The sequence below is a fragment of the Pholcus phalangioides genome, unplaced genomic scaffold (genome assembly GCF_987345545.1).
Source record: "Pholcus phalangioides strain wild (caught in Gottingen) unplaced genomic scaffold, Ppha-v1.0 ptg000039l_1, whole genome shotgun sequence".
In the NCBI taxonomy this organism is placed as follows: Eukaryota; Metazoa; Arthropoda; class Arachnida; order Araneae; family Pholcidae; genus Pholcus; species Pholcus phalangioides.
The window spans coordinates 14,445,891-14,462,407 of NW_028301625.1; the positions used below are offsets into that span (position 1 = coordinate 14,445,891).

The window sequence follows — 16,517 nt, forward strand, 5'->3', positions numbered from 1 at the left end:
TTTTTTAAAAATATATAATTTAGTTGAAACCCATTGGTCCAATGCTACTTAAAAAAATTTTAAAAGTGTTAAAATATATATTTATACATTTTATATATTTATAGGCATATTTTTATATATTTTATATATTTATAGGCATATTTTTATATATTTTATATATTTATAGGCATATTTTTATATATTTTATATATTTATAGGCATATTTTTATATATTTTATAGGCATTGGAATTAGAATTACAACGTCATAATATCCCCATCTCCCAATCAACGTGGTATCCATCTACTGACACGGATATCAATGCCATAGTGAAGCAAGAACCTACCTATAGTGGAATATTTAGTAGTGCCACATCTTCATCTGTTATGCCTAGTAATTTTAGGTCTCAATTCAGTACGCTTGGAAAAGAACAATGCATGCAAACTGTGAAGAGTGCACCAAGTCATTCTATTCGCACTGGTCATCCTATTATGCAGTTTCTAACTGTAAAACAAGACTCTACTCTGCATGCTACCCCACCAACATCTTCCACTCCAAGTCCTGCTACATATTGTGCAAGCCCTACCCCCGTATTTTCTCAATTTGAAGAGCTTATGATGGATGATGATCAACCAGTGAATGGTGATCCCATGCTTTCATCAGCCTTTTTGTTCTGATATTAGTTCATTTCATGAATGTCATTCAAGTGGTTGATTCACTTGGCGTTTTATTTATGTGATTTTATGTTTCATTTTTTTTCCTGTTTTTTTTTTTGAAGGAAAAAAAGAGCTGTTTTAAATAAATACACTTGTATATGTATATTTGTCTCAAAATTCCAGGTTGTTACCTCTTTGAGCATTCATGTGTAGTTATATTAACAAACTAGTCTGTATCACAGCACTCTATTGCTGTAATGAATCCAATAGTATTTTATGTAGTCAGCTGTGGTTTTAATTTTTTTTCAGTCATGGATTTTTTTTTAAATTCAAAATAAGATTTTAGCTCATGAAATAATATTTCTAAATTTTGCATTTTATTGAGCTTAAACAGACAAATTTAAATATGGTAAGTTCTGTATGAAACCAGTATTTCCAAAAACTAGAAATAAATTTTAGCAATAAAAAAAAAAGAATTTTGTGCCAATGTACCTTGTCCTTGAATCAATGTCTCTTTGCAGAGTTGAAAAAAATATTGAAATTGAAAGTTTTCTTTCTTTTCAGTAATGCAGCATGTTTAACATTTTGCAAAAGGATAATGATTAATGTGTGATATGAAAATTTAACATGTGATAGAAGAGCGGTTTTAACCTTAGAAAGGAGGAGCATTCACAGACCCTTGAAAGGGCATTGAAAAGATTTGGGAGAGGTGTATGTGAGTATATGGATGAGAAGACAACTCATTTTTAAATAATATTTTGTCGGAAAAAGGGGTGTGTGGAACACATGAAGAGTTGAGAACTTCTGTGATAGATTGAGATAACTCTACTCTGTGTCTTTCCCCCCCCCCCCCCAATGCCAAAAATATGCCTTTTCATTGAATTAAACAGTTTGATGTATTTAATTGTGTTAAAATGAATATATATATAAATTATGAGAAATTGATACTTCTTAACTATATAACAGACATGTTACAAATATAAAAAAAGATAAATAAATAAATATATATATACATACAATTTTACATGAGAAATTCTCTAAAGTATATAGTCAAAAAAATTTTATTTGTTTCATGAATTTTTTCTGCTTTCATGATTGCAATATTTTCACTTCGCAAGAATTTCTTTCAATTTAAAGTTTGCTGCATATTCTGGAAATGGTGTCAGATTTCAAAACTTGGTGAGTTTGACTTAATTATTGCATAACTGCAGTACATCTCTGTTGTGTTCCTGACTCTGCCACGAAGCTGGGCTGGAAGAGATCTCGGCAACAGGATAAGTCCAGTGGCAAAGTTCTGGCATTCGTTCAGTACATCTCTGTTTTAGGGAAAAATTCCATAAAAATGTTTCCCGCCCCCATATTTGAATGAATATTCTTTTAAAGTTCGTGTTTTGTTGTTATATTTGTGCATATTAGAAAACCATATGTAAAGAAGTTCATTAATTCTACACTTTAGCTTAATAGTTGTCATGCAGTTAGAATTTGGGCATTTGTAGTTTGTATGGCAATTATGTGTGAGAAACAAACTTTGCCCCTTTTTTTATGTATGCTATGCTTTGTTTTATTGAATCCCATATTTTTGTGTCAAAAATGTTGCAAGTAAATACAGAGCTTTTGCTGATAACAATTTCAAGGATTTCATTGGTGTGGTTTGCATTTTTTCCCTAAACTAAAAATGATAAAGGCTGTGTTGTCATCAAAATATCAGATAAGTTAATATAAATAAATAATTTGTATTTAAGGATATCTTGTTCCTGAAGGTAAAATTTTGATGCCCAAACATGTAAAAAGATAACTTTTTGAATAAAGTGGTTAACAATACTTTTTTTAGCAATAAAATATATATATTTTTGTATAAAGTAACATTACGTTTTGCCGGTGCAGCCTGAATATTAATTATATAGTTTTGTGCATGATGATTTGGCAAATCAGTTGCTGCTATTTTAGTAACATGATGTGTGTGTACATATTATGTGATGAAAGAAGTGCCTAAAACTTGTACTGCTTAACTTTTATGGCATTAAAATCTGTAACGTAAGAGGTGCAAGGTAAATTGTCATTTATATTTGGTAAATGTTTTTCTTGTGCAGCGGTCTTCTCTTCTGATTATATTTTCTTGAACGACTAATATAAATTCTACAAGTGCATTGGAACATTTCAAAATGTTGTTTTGATCTGTAGTTTACTACAAGTCCATGAAAGTTTTTATATGTTAAAATGAGCTAATATGTATATAAATTCTTGAATTTTTAAATGTTTAAAAATGTTTTGTTTCAATATCTTAAAGACTGCAATTATGTTAGTGAATCAGTCTTATATCTTTCATGTCAAATATAATATTGTCATTATGAAATTGTTCTGTTGTGTCATAAATGTAGATTTAGCAGTGTTTCCCAAAGTGGACAATATTGCCCCCTGGTGAGCAATGGAACAGTCCGGGCAGGGGTGATAGAAGCTACGAGTATGAGATGATAATCCTATGAGTTCACTTGAGTCAGGGGCGATGAGAGAAAAACAAATTCTGAATAAGGGGGCAATGGAACAAAAAGTTTAGATAACTATGATTTAGCATGTAAAATTAAATTATTATGGTGCACTATGAATATTTGATTTGCAATATAAATCAGAACAATAATACAAATTTGTATACTATAAATACTCAGTTTTTATTTTAAATTATGTGTTGGTTAGTTTTATTAGAAGTATGTGCAAAGAAAGCAAATGAATATCTAGAATGTAAAAATTTATTTATGAATGAGACATAATTTCTAAAGAATATTTTGCTACTTTCTTCATAAAATACATATAAAAATAAAGAGAAATTTCATGACCATGAAAGTCAGGGCCTACCCAATAAAGTTTTATCAAATAAATTAAAAAGTTAAATATTTTTGATGAAATTCTCATAGGTATGGATTTAAAATTTTTATATATATTTAGGTATTGCTGCAAATGACAAAAAAAAATTATTTTACATTGCTAATAGATAGAATAAAAAATTTAATTTCATTCACGCTATGAAAATTTAACTTTTCACTGTTTAAAGTGTTCTTAACATGTCTTGATTTAAATTTACAATTTATATTACATGAGATGTTTCAGTTGTTCAGGTTTTTTTTTATTCTTGTGTTTATTGATATTTTGACAAGAGACTTTTTTAAGTGCATATATTTGAGATTCAAATTAATATTTTTTCTCCAAAATATTTTCTAGTTATTTTGATTCCCATTTCATTAATTATTTGATTGTCAATTTTATACAAATATAACGCCACAACAGGCAAAATGCCCAACGAGGTGGCTGATAAGAATACAAGAAGACTAAGACTAATTTAATTTAAGAAACATTGGAAATTGTGATGCTTTCTCTTGTGAAGAGATTGAAAGTGTTTAATTAAAGTATATTTTGCATTGCATGATATACACTTTGTGACTAAATAATATTTATTAAACACCAGTTGTTTCATTATAGTTGTAGCAGTGAAGAACTAGCCAGGAAACTCTGGCTTCTCATTTTTAAATTTTAATGTATTCAAGAAGACTGATATTTATGTTTGAGGTTTGTTTGGCTTATAAATTTTCATTTTTATTTTTGGCATAAATATGTTATTGAAAAATTAAAACTGATTTTTTCAGTACATTATGCACCCCACTCAGTAATATTGATAGACTTTCCTCTTTAGTTGTGTTGGCCAGTAGTGTTAGAAATATTAATGAAAATGTTAGGTAAAACCAAGAATGTGTGTGTGTGTGTGCATTTTTGGTTGACTTGGCCCCCCGCCCCACCTCTGATTAGAAACATCCTTTTTTTTTACAACACAGTGGAAATCAAGTTTTTTTTACCCATTTTTGAATTTTATTTCCCTTAAGATTTAGATTCCATTTTATTTCTCACGTTTATATATTTTTTAAATGTAAAATTTATAATTTTTGTTGAAATTTTAATTTTTTTTTTCATCCATTTGAAGTTCTTTGCAGAGAGAAAGCACAACAGATCAAAAACTCTGTAAACATTTAAATGAACTATAAAAATCCTATCTATTTGTTTGCAGCTGTGTACCTGCGTTACCCTGAATGCAGAAAGAAATTATGAAACACATTTGGAAATTACTCAAGTTATTTTTTTCTAGAATAAGCATCCATAGTCCTGACATTGAAACATTACCAGAAGTTTTGGCTGCAATTATGAGGAAAAAAAGAGACATAGATCAGGGTTTGACTAGTATTTTGTTGAATACTTTTTCAATGGCTTTGAATGTAAACATTTGTATCATATTAAAAATTCCAGTTTTACACATTAAATATAGTTAATGGAAATGTCTGTTGCTGTTTGGAATGAGATGTCTGGTTGTGGCTTAACCTCTAGATTGCGTATAATTTCAGAGGGAACAGGAAATGTTATGTAGAACTCTATTATTTAAATTGATTGGCCATCTGTAGAGGGAGGGAAGAATGCTTTTTCCTCAGATAGTTTCTTTTATTATTATTATTGTGTTTGCTTGTTTTGTCTATGAAGTGTCAATATTGCTTTTAACTATGCTGCATGTAATTTGTAATTCTACAATATTTTTATCTTCAATTTGACTAAAATTCATTTTCATTGTTCCTTTTGGTTTTTTAAGTGACACCATAAAGTTAGTACACACAATCTGTACTTATTTTCATCCATTGTTAAATAGAAAATTCCAGTTGCTTGAATTGTGATTGTATCCTAAGTTAAAGTTTAAAAGTTTTATTTTCCGTTTTTTTTTTATCAGGCATTTGCCTTCAAGCCATGGCAAATCCATGGAAGCAGTTGAAGCTTGTTAAAATTACTTTTGGGCTGGTAGCCCAGGTTCATAAGATACTTGCCTAAAGTATTGAAGGATGTTTAGAAGGAGATGGGTCAGTTGTACTGGAAGGTAGGTGTGGCTACCAAATTGCACTGCTTCACTCTTGTTATCTATGCCTGAATTTCACTGGATGCTGCACCCCCCACTTTTCTGTTGATACTGATTGCTAAAAGAAAGCTTTTTCCCCCACCCCGCACATTAGTTTTCCTTCACACTTCATCTATGCTTAAGACTATTATGGAGTGAAAATTTCGATTTCTGTTATGAACTAAATTAATTATCCAATAATTAATTGTAATAAAAATTTAAAACTAAAATGTCAACCCTCTAAATTGCAAAACTAATTTATTAAAGAAGATGTACATGGGTATCAATGCAACAAAATTAAAATTACTGTACATGTCCGACTTTTAGTGACTAATTGTTTCTTTTTCATAATAAATGAAATTTTGAAAAATTGAGATTCTTTATTTAAAAGACTACCTGCATATTATCACCTACATTCTAGCTGTTTGTGGTTACTGTTTTCGCAAGCAAAAGTGATGAAAACCCCATTTGCAAAGGAGTAATGACTAGTATATGTGCTTGCAAAGCTGCCTTCCTAGCTTTGGAAATGGTTCCCACTGAGCACATGGAAATTGTTCTAAATAAGAGTGTTGAAATTCCATTTGAATACGTGTGCTGGCTCGCATTCTAATAAAATACTTTTTTATTAAATTATTATCATTCATTATAAGTTTAAAAAGAAATGGGTCTTTAGTCATTAACACAAAAGAAACTTTGAAAAGGCATCCAAAAACTTGCATGTAAACTGAGGCAGATTTAACAGCAGGCACACTGGGCACATGCGCTGGACACCAATTTCTGAAGGGCCGTGCAAAATCTAAACTTTACACTTTTTAAATGAATACATCTTTTAAATCATCTGACGATACTGGGAGCATTCACAAAAAGTTGTGTGTGACAAAATTCTTTAAACACTCATATCTCAGGAAGTACCAAACGCAGGTCAAAAGCAATGGTATTGTCAGATACACATTGCAAAGGTGCATTAAATGATATTCCAGTTCCAATATCTCATCCCATCTGAGCAGCAGGCCCAATTCATAACAAATTGTTTTCCACAATATCTTGAACAGTTCACAACAAAAATAGATGACGTTGGTATTATTTGTTAGCTATTCCAATCACAAAGCAGATGATAATATGTCATTACCTACCACACGATTCACGGTACAAAAAAGATATTCACGTCAAAACTTGCGGCCATGTCTATGACACAGCCTATCCCAATTTTTCTCATTTCAGGGAACCGATATAGTATTTTCTTCTGACTCAACCTGCCTCTGCATATAAGTGTGTGTTTTCTAAATCCTTGCAATTTACATATAAATATTAGGCACATTAAAATTTTGTGACACACATTTCTGAGAGCAAAAGGTAAAAAAATGAGGTGTCAGAAGGATAGGTATGATTCATATTTTTGAAATGAAAAATTCAATATTTTGTATCATTTCAATTTTCAGGAATATAATCAGTCAGCCATATATTAAATTTTTATTCTACATCTCACACCCCCAAAAATGCTTTCCTGGGGGCACCCCTTGTTAAGAACCACTGGTCTAGTACATACTTCTTCCAACTACTATAGATAAGATAAGGTTCAGTTAATCTTATCTAGCCTCCACCCGTGCAACTAATCCATCTGATAAGAGGGGGAATCCAGTGCAATTAACCCTCGGATTTGATTGACAGGTTTTACGAGCAGTGCAACTGACCCTCATCCATTTAGAGGTGTTGCGAGTTCGATACCTGGTTCGTTCTTGTCAGAAACTTTCCTGATACAGGGGAGCATCAGACATGCGACATGACTGTAGAAAAAGATTGCTGCCGTAGGGAGTCTCACATCAAGGGGTTAGCGCACCCAGGACTGCAACTAGAGGGGAGCAGGCAGATCTGCTACCCTGGGCACTGAACCGGAGGGGGCGCAAATTTCATCTTTTGATCTCTCCTTCAACATTACAAGGGGGCACCAAAATGTGTGCTTGCCCCAGCTGACCAAGAAACTAGTTGCAGCCCTGACCACACCAACCTCTCGGTTAGTATAAAAAAGTCTGCCATTCAGAATCTGCGATAAATTGTAAGTTCTGGTCTAATTAACCCTTGTGTGCAGAAAATGGCCATGATGACACAAAAATGATCCAATGATAAAAAAATTACTTTTGTATTATTGTATATAAAAACTTGTGGTTATGTTTGTATTGCAAGAAATGCCATTTTATTATGTTTCAAGACACACGATACAATATAATATATGTACAATCACATGAAAGATGAGGGTGAAAGATATATTGAACAAAAAGTGCTTCAAAAAATCCATGTTTTGCATGTTGCAAATAAAAAATATAGTTGACTTACTGCAAAAATTGTTTCTCTTTTGAAAACAAAGTAATTTTTTCTGTGCAAATATGTGTAATTGCTAGATGTGTGCTAACATCATTTAGCAAAATTGTGTTACAGTGCAGTGTCATCTTAACGCATGGGGCCCACCTGGGCGCCACAAGAGAATGGGGCCTCACAAAAATGAGATATAGTTGAAATTTTTCAGGAATATTCATGTAAATTTGCCTGGTAGAGCCTTGGAAAAATCACTTGGCCCGGGAGCCCATGGTGCTCTTAAGACAGCCCTGTTACAGTGATGTACTACGACTGGAGTTTATGCTTGCATACATAAAAATATAGAGGATTCCTGTTTTCTAATTTCTTTTTTGCAAAAAATAATTGTCTTTGGGTCATCTTTATTCTGTAGACTGGCTCATATTGCTGTTGTCAGCGTATTCAATTTTCCTCCATAGCTGAAAAAAGATAACAAAACTATTGTTATGGAGTGTGATCTCTGTTATTATCAAAACTCAGAGCTGTAAATATACATGGTGTCCTGTAAGTGCTAATGTGACCTTTATCTCATCAACTGTCCATCGTTGAGGTATAGTTTCAATTTAAAAAATATTCAAAAGGCATTAAAAAATTACCCTGCACCAGTTGTTGAGAGTGAAAATACAGTGTGACACAAAATAAGAAATCAAAATTTTTATACGGTCCTCCATCCTCTAATTTTCAATTACAAAGTTGTAGCCCTGTCTCCTGATACCAACAAAAAGAATTCCAAGTTTCTAAGTGCAATATTCGCTGAAATATTCGAATTCAACCGTCAGAAAAGTTAGGAAAGGCCAGCAAAAATGAGGGAAAGGAGCATTCTTCGTTCATTTTTATTGTTCTTTCATAAATTTTCGAATTCAAATATCTTAGCGAAACATGGAATTTTTTCTGTTGGCCTCATGAAATACAGGGCAACAACGTCCTAATTGGAATTTAGAGGAGAAGAAGACTATAAAAATTTTGATTTCTTATTTTGTGACACACTGTATTTTCACTCTCAAAACTGGTGCAGGGTAATTTTTGAACTCCTTTTGAGAATTTTTTTAAATTGGAATCATACCTCTACGACGGATGGTTAATGAGGTAAAGGGGCTGTATTTTCACTTAAAGGACACCTTGCAGAAACTTGTTAATCAATCAAGTAACTTCATGAAAAGACCATATACAGTAGACCATGGGATAAATAATTCACCAACTTGCTGATGGCCAAGACAAATAGAAGCCAATATAGATTTGGTCATTTATTTGTTAAATCTGAAGTTATGTAGCAGCTACATGCATGGGTGCCAAAACCTTGGGGCTGGGACTATTTATGCTCCCCCCAATAAATTTTACAAGGGGGCTGAGCCCAGTGCTATCTTAACGCATGGGCCCACCCGGGCACCTCAAGAGAAAAGGGGCCTCACACAAATAAGATCCGGTAAAAAATTTCTAGAATTTACCAGTAAGGGCCTCAGAAAAACCACTTGGCCCGGGGGGCCCCGATGCTATTAAGACGGCCCTGGCTGAGCCCCAATAATTTATTAATATACAATGCAACGCACCAATCCCCCGCCTGCCTAAGGGCTAGATATGGGACAACTGGAAACTTTCAGCTCCCCTCAATGTTTTCTTCATTCCGGCACCTCTCGCTACACGAATTGGCCAAAATGCTGACCGGCTCTTGAAGACCATTGCAGTAGATGCCGCTTCCGAATTGTGGGCGGGGTGCATGTGTGGTGTAGCAGTAGTAGGTAGGGCCTCCAAAAAATGGCTCGGGGATCCATGATGTTCTTAAGTCAGCCACCTCGTTGGGCAATTTGCCTGTTGTGACGTTGTATTTGTATAATTATGGGGGGCGTTGCCCCCACCCCCCAGCGTCAAAAGTGGAGTGGTCAAATCTAATGTATATGTGTATATATGAATTGACATCATCATCGTGCCCCCCCCCCCCAAACTTCCAAGTCTTTCTCCGCCTATGTGGATAATGTTATCACTCAGGGATTGCTATCACTTTCCCAAAGTATGAACTTCCCGGGTCTGGGTCCCGACAGGGTCAAAATCCTGACACGGTCGAATTTAAAAATTCAATTTCGCCGTATAAACCACACTTCGCGCTTTCTGTTGGGATTTGCATTTCTCGCGACGAGAGGGCGCAGATAAGAATACTTCGCGAACTGGCCAGCCCAGTTGACCCAGCCAATGTCCGAATTACGGACTTTCGCCGGGCCCTACATGTCGATCCCTATATATGGATCACTAAGATATCGATATTCAGATTCCTTTGACTGTTAGAGTTGCCATAGCTAACCATAATTATTATGGTTAGCTATGGCTAATTATAAATGGCCATAATTGTCACACAAAAAAATACTCCAATACGGCGATAACCTCGAATCATAGGCATCGATAAAGGGATATATAGCGATCGATATACACAAAGGCCAAAGCCCGTATTTCGGATATTTGGAAGGGTCAACCGGGCTAGTCAGTTCGCGAAATGGCCAATTTCGAATGCAAATCCCGACAGAAAATGGCGAAGTGCGGCTTATACGGCAAAATTAAAATTTGAAAATTTATTTGATCGCAATTTATTATTCTTATCTGCGCCCCTCATCGCGAGAAATGGAAATCCCGACACAAGTGCGGTTTATACGGCGAAATTGAATTTTTAAATTCGACCTTGTCGAGATTGTGAAACGGAACCTGCACTTCCCTATATCCTAGCGTGAAAAAAACTTCATTTACAGTGTGACGACCGATAAGTAAGGCCCCTTTCACACGCAACGATTTTGGTCGTCCGAGAAAAGTGCCGGCAGCCATTTTGTCGTGGTAGGCGAGCAGTCAAGTGAAGAAAGAATAGGATCCTTTCACAAAGCACGACGGATGACAGTGATGGTAACTCGTGGGAAAAATTGGTCCACATGGGAAATTTCTTGGCGTTTGTGGGAAATTTTGAGAGGTCATCAAACAAAAGAATTTTTGTTGAAAAAATATATAAATGCAAAACACACACACACAATGCTTTTCGAGTGTAAAATAATTGACTACATATTTCCAGCAATAGATGGCAGCACAAATTTCGGAATGTGTGGGAAAAATTTAGTCAAAAGGGAAATTTTGCTTAGCGAGGTTACCATCACTGAGGGATGACATCTGATGGCGCTGATGCAGTCGTCCCAACGACTGACAATGGACGACGTCGTGTCCTCGCCGTGTTGATTGTCGAGAGACTACGTGACTCAGTATCAATACTCTACCCAGCTTTGGGCGATACGTTCACCATCTTCCTCACGTCAGCACACGTGTTTCTCGGCTATGCGTGCGCGGCGAAGAAATTTTTCTCCCTAGTACGCAAGTTACTGCAAATGGCGCCAAGGCCGTCTTAAGAGCATCATGGGCCCCGGGCTAAGTGAAATTCTCGAAGAATTCAACTGCTTCTCATTTTTCTGAGGCCCCCGGGCCGTTCTCGGGTGGGCCCATGCTTTAAGACAGCACTGGATGGCGCTTGGAGCGCTTCAACTCGTATATGAAAGCGTAGTTCATACAAGATATACAGAAGACTGGATGTTGTGAAGATATTTATTATTTGAGATGTTAATTTTTTAAGGAAGGAAAAAACTCATCTCTGCCTCTACCGGGAGTCGAACCCGGGTCCCTCGATTGCCGGACGAGTGCTCTGACCACTAAGCTACAGAGGAGATAGAAAAAAAAAAATTAACATCTCAAATAATAAATATCTTCACAACATCCAGTCTTCTGTATATCTTGTATTAACAAGTGGAGAGCGACATTCATGTCATAAAGCGTAGTTCCTTATTTTGTGATTTGGCTACTACTGGAGTGCTTGGAGTTCTTCCATCTCTGGAAGTAACTTTCCGTTGCTAAGGTCTCGGAAAACACAAGTGTATCCAACTTTTCTTCTTTGAGGACCGGATCCACCAGTTCAGTTGCCTATGCTGAATTACTGTCAACTGCCGCCCTGTCACGTTGGACCAAGGGCGGCTCTAGCTCACCTGCCGCCGGGGTGCAAAACCTCATGTGCCGCCCCTGAAGACATCCATTGTAAAAGGCTGAAAGGGCTTTAGTCAAGGGGACTCTGAGATAAACCAGATGTTTTTTTGGTCCAGAATTATTTTACCGTTCTTAATTATACCAGATAATTTTTTCCACATTCAGCTCTTGTTGATGAACCCTTATATTTCCTTCCTTTTAGGATTCAATTTTTCAATTATTCTAATTTTTTTTAAATACAGTTGAACTTTATTAACTCCAAATATACTCAAGCTTCCCAAGGTGGAAATTAAGGAAATATCTTCTACTCCTCTCCCCTTTCTACCTGACCTATTTTTGAAAAAAATATCGTATCTAGAGATGTGTAAGACGGGCTCATCCCCATCGTTTGCCAAAATTTCTGTAATGGCTGTATCTCGGCCATCCACAGAAATCAGTTTGCAAAATGTCTTTATTGTTACCCCCAAAAGCTTCTAGCGTTTATTATAAAACACATTTATAGAACACATTTAATTTTCGCTATGTTGCATTGTTGGGTCAGATGCCATCCAATTGAGTATACTACATATTTCCCTAGTTTTACTCAATGATAATTTTCACTGATTACCCCACATTACCTTCTGACAGGTCTGGGAGTAAAAAACCTCAGCCTGTCGTAAATCTCGAAGAACCCCCCCCCCGCCGCCTATTCAGGTGAATTTCATCCCAGCGGACATGTCGGAAAGTCCAAGAAATTTAACCCCGAGCAAAAAAACAAATGTCCTTCAGACCTGCGTCAAACTTCTAAATACTGCCCTATACCAGCAACTTTCCCGAAGCAGTACTGGAATCGCTGTCACCCCTCCAGAGTGGATACTAAGAAATTTTTGTATTCAGAAAGATTCAGCAATTTTCGCTCCTACCTCGTTAATCCCAACCCATATAACTACCTTTTATTTAACACCCCCTTTTCGAAATATTCTCCTTATTGAGTAATGCTACTTTGGCGTTTTTTTTCAGAACACCCCGTTAGAAAGATATTTTGTTTAAGAAGGTTCATAAAGGTCTATGTGTTTTAAGAAAGATTCAAAGGTCTATTTCGTTTTAAGAACACAGGAAAAATATTTCAGGGGTCGGTCGTACCAAAACCCCCTAGGAAGCTTTGATCGTACTGTCTTGGAACAAACAAGTTTTTTGTCACTAAATCACTTTTGCTGTATCCTCAGCGTAAGAAGGGGCGAATCACCGAGGGTGTGTATGTGTATAGTGAATGTCCACCTCTCTCCACCCTCAGGCCTATGTCAATGTTAAAATTTTTTTCTCTGAACGGGTCTCTCCTGATCCCCTCTATATATCCACCTATGATCTTCAGTGTTGTTTCGCTTTGGCTCTGTCTCTTCAAAGAATAGAAGGGGCGCGGTAGCCCGGTCGATAAGATACTCGCCTAAAGTACCGAAGGATGTTTAGAGGTGTCGCGAGTTCGATACCCGGTTCGTCCTTGTCAGAAAACTTTCCTGACATAGAGGTACAACAAGAAACGGCGACTTGACCGCCGCAAAAAATTGCTACCGCAGGGAGTCCCCCATCGAAGGGTTAGCGCACCAATCTCTCGATGAGTATAAAAAAAACAAGCCTGCCGTTCGGAATCGGCAATAAATTGTAGGTCCCGGTCTAATTAGCGTTCGTGTGCAGAAAATGACCGTGGTGCGACATAAATGATCAAAGAATACCGCTGAAGACTTCAAACAAGGGAAATTTGATGCTCCGTCGCTAAACTGGTTCTTTAGACCACTTTACCTGACAAAAAGAAGAATCGTATGATATGTGTATGGCGTGTTGCAGTTAATAAGTGAATTCTCTTCATTCTAGGAGTTTGCATACAAGTCTGCGTCAATAATAGTTGCTTTCAAAAAAATAACCGTTGTCTGTTAACAATATATGGTTTAAAATGCCTTGCGTCATGTCTAGACTAAGTCAACTCAACAGGAAAGCCTTCACGAATCGAAGAGATGTCAATGTAAATACCGCAGATAGACAAACATTTGTGCAAAATTTTTAAAGAACAAACTGAACTTGGTTCCGGTTTTTGATATCACACAAAATAACCGAAATCCCCTGAAGCAAAATATATGGCTTTGACACCGGATTCGAATGTTTTGGCAGACAGTAAACTAACTTAGGCGCAAATGCGAGCCGATCCCCCCGTTAAAAAGTCTCGCCGCAGAAAGCAACAGGCCTACAAACAATATGAATATTCAGTCATTACATTTCACTCACTTTACTTCTGAAATATAGATGGCAGCACTGAAAACCATACACAACACTCATACGCACTGTTAAGTACATACACTTACACTTCCGGCACAACTGACTAGGTAGTAACTTGCCCATGGTGATAGACCTGAGTTGTGCTCTGTTTAAGACAAAAGAAAGAAAGACAGACATTAGGCCCCTTTCACGAGCAGACGCGGGTCCGGACCCGCATGTCCTTTCACACGAGCACTAAAGATGCAGGCGTTTCGCCCCGCACGAATTTCAAATAAATTTTTTCACGAATTTTTTTAATTAAATTTAAAAGTTATTACAGTATTTATTCAATTAAATATTCGTAATGAATTACAGAACGGCTTATAATTTTGGTCCCGTCAGTGGCCGTTGTGGGCAGGTTTTATTGTATAAAATTGTAAAGTATTCACAAAAGGCGGCTCTAAAGTGGCTATATCTCCTTTATCTCAGAAGGAAACGGAGGGATAGACGTATCTGAGTACATCCTTTTGATGAACAGGGACCTTCATATGATATTTTTAAGGGTATTTATGGCAAATAATTAAAAAAAATTCATGTGTAAAATTCATTTTAAGAAGTAGCCAAAGATGCGGGCGAATTTCACCCGGACACCAGTCGTGTGAATAGCTCCGAATAACCCAATGTACAAAACTTGTATGTTCGGATGCGGAGCCCGCACTTAGGTTTTGACACATGCGGACGACATCCGGACCCTCATGAACACTTCCAAAGGTGTGGGAGCATTCCGCATCGTATGAAAGGCTCCGTATGTACCAATTGTTAAAACTTCTTCCGGACCGCTCCGTGTGAAAGGGCCCTTAAATTACTTACTTTTTTTTTCTGCATCAAATTTTGAAAAATTTTCTCAAGGCCCGAGATGTGACAGCAGTAAAATACCCACGGCTTTCGATTTTAGCCATTCTATTTCACCACGGTAACTTTTTTTTTTTGCAACGCAACAGGCAATGCAGTTCCAACTGGGAAGCCCAACTATGATTTTACAAGACAAACCAGAAATAGATACGCTTATTACCAGAGCGCCAACGACATGAAGGAAACATGGGGAGGGGGAGTTGAAAGTTTCCACTCCCCCTCCCGTATATACGGGACTCCCCTGTTGGACATATAACCCTCATGCAAGAGGAGGAGTGATGCGTTGCATTGTATATCCATTCGCCTTTCCTGACCCAGTGGTACAACAGAAACGGCGACATGACCACAGAAAAAGATTGCTACCGCAGGGAATTCCACATCGAGGGGCGCACCAACCTCTCATTGAGTATTAAAAAAGACTGCCGTTCTTACTCGGCAATAAATTGTAGGTCCCGGTCTAATTAACCCTCGTGTGCAGAAAATGATCATGATGCGACAAAAATGATCAAACTTTAAAAATTTGTTTGGCCTCTATTGAGGAGGATTGAAAACGACATGCTGCAATAAGTGTTATACAAATGTCATAAAATCGAATATAAATCATGCTTTGAGATGCTCTCATTTATTTATTACAGTATTTATCGAAAGACCTACGACATTACGAAAAAAATACATTTTCTGAATTCGAGAGATAGATAGCGGCACCATCATATTACTCGCTTCGTTCCGTATTAGGTAGTGTTACCAGACGTCCTCTTTTTTGATGTCATTTCAAGCGTCCTCCTACGTTTTAGAAAATTCGCCTTTTTGTCACTCTGAAACATATATCTCTTCATTGATATTATTTGTGTGAGCGTGTGTATTTTTTTTCCACATAAGTTCCCACACTTTGACGAATCACTTTCAAAATTCCCAGAATACAAGAACCCAAGTTGCCGACAAGCAGAGCAGATGCTAGGTTAACCACGGCCTAGCTTGCTCCTTTATAATATAAAAAAGACAGTCCGAAAAACAGCTCTGGAAGAAGAAAACCACAACACCCATTTTGAGATTACCATTTTTGTTCACCAACAGCCTGGGATGCAAGGGCGTAGCCAGGGGGGGGGGGGGACTTGGGGGTTTGGTCCCCCCCCCGAAATGAAAGTGGTCCCCCCCCCGAACGAAATTTCTGGCTACGCCCCTGCTGGGATGGTAACCTCGTCAAGCGAAATTTTCCTCGAAAATTTCCCCTTTGACTAAATTTTTCCCACACATTCCGAAAATTGTGCTGCTATCTATCGGTGGAAGTATGTAGTTAAGTATTTTGCAATATATATATATATATATATATAGAAAAGCATTGTGTTTTGCATTTATATTTTTCTTTCAATAAAAATTATTTTGTTTGATGAACTCTCAAAATTTCCCACAAACGCCAAGACATTTTCCATATGGACAAATTTTGGCCAATATTTCCCACGAGTTACCATCACTGCCAACAGC

The 16,517-nt window shown here is 36.6% G+C and overlaps 2 protein-coding genes across 5 annotated transcripts in view; one reads left to right on the plus strand and one right to left on the minus strand.

Moving 5' to 3' along the window:
* LOC149065610 (transcription factor EC-like) overlaps positions 1-1,094 on the plus strand; it is a 58,139-nt gene extending 57,045 nt beyond the window's left edge. For all 4 annotated transcript variants that reach the window (XM_089253875.1, XM_089253879.1, XM_089253878.1 and 1 more), the window contains one exon: positions 221-1,094. In XM_089253875.1, the coding sequence (XP_089110001.1) occupies positions 221-655 (435 nt within the window). In that variant the 3' untranslated portion in view covers positions 656-1,094. The remainder of the gene's footprint in view (positions 1-220) is intronic.
* A 6,603-nt stretch (positions 1,095-7,697) lies between these two features.
* LOC149065611 (uncharacterized) overlaps positions 7,698-16,517 on the minus strand; it is a 40,387-nt gene continuing 31,567 nt past the window's right edge. Inside the window, exon 6 of the mRNA XM_089253880.1 lies at positions 7,698-8,320. Coding sequence (XP_089110006.1) covers positions 8,281-8,320 — 40 coding nt within the window. The 3' untranslated portion in view covers positions 7,698-8,280. The remainder of the gene's footprint in view (positions 8,321-16,517) is intronic.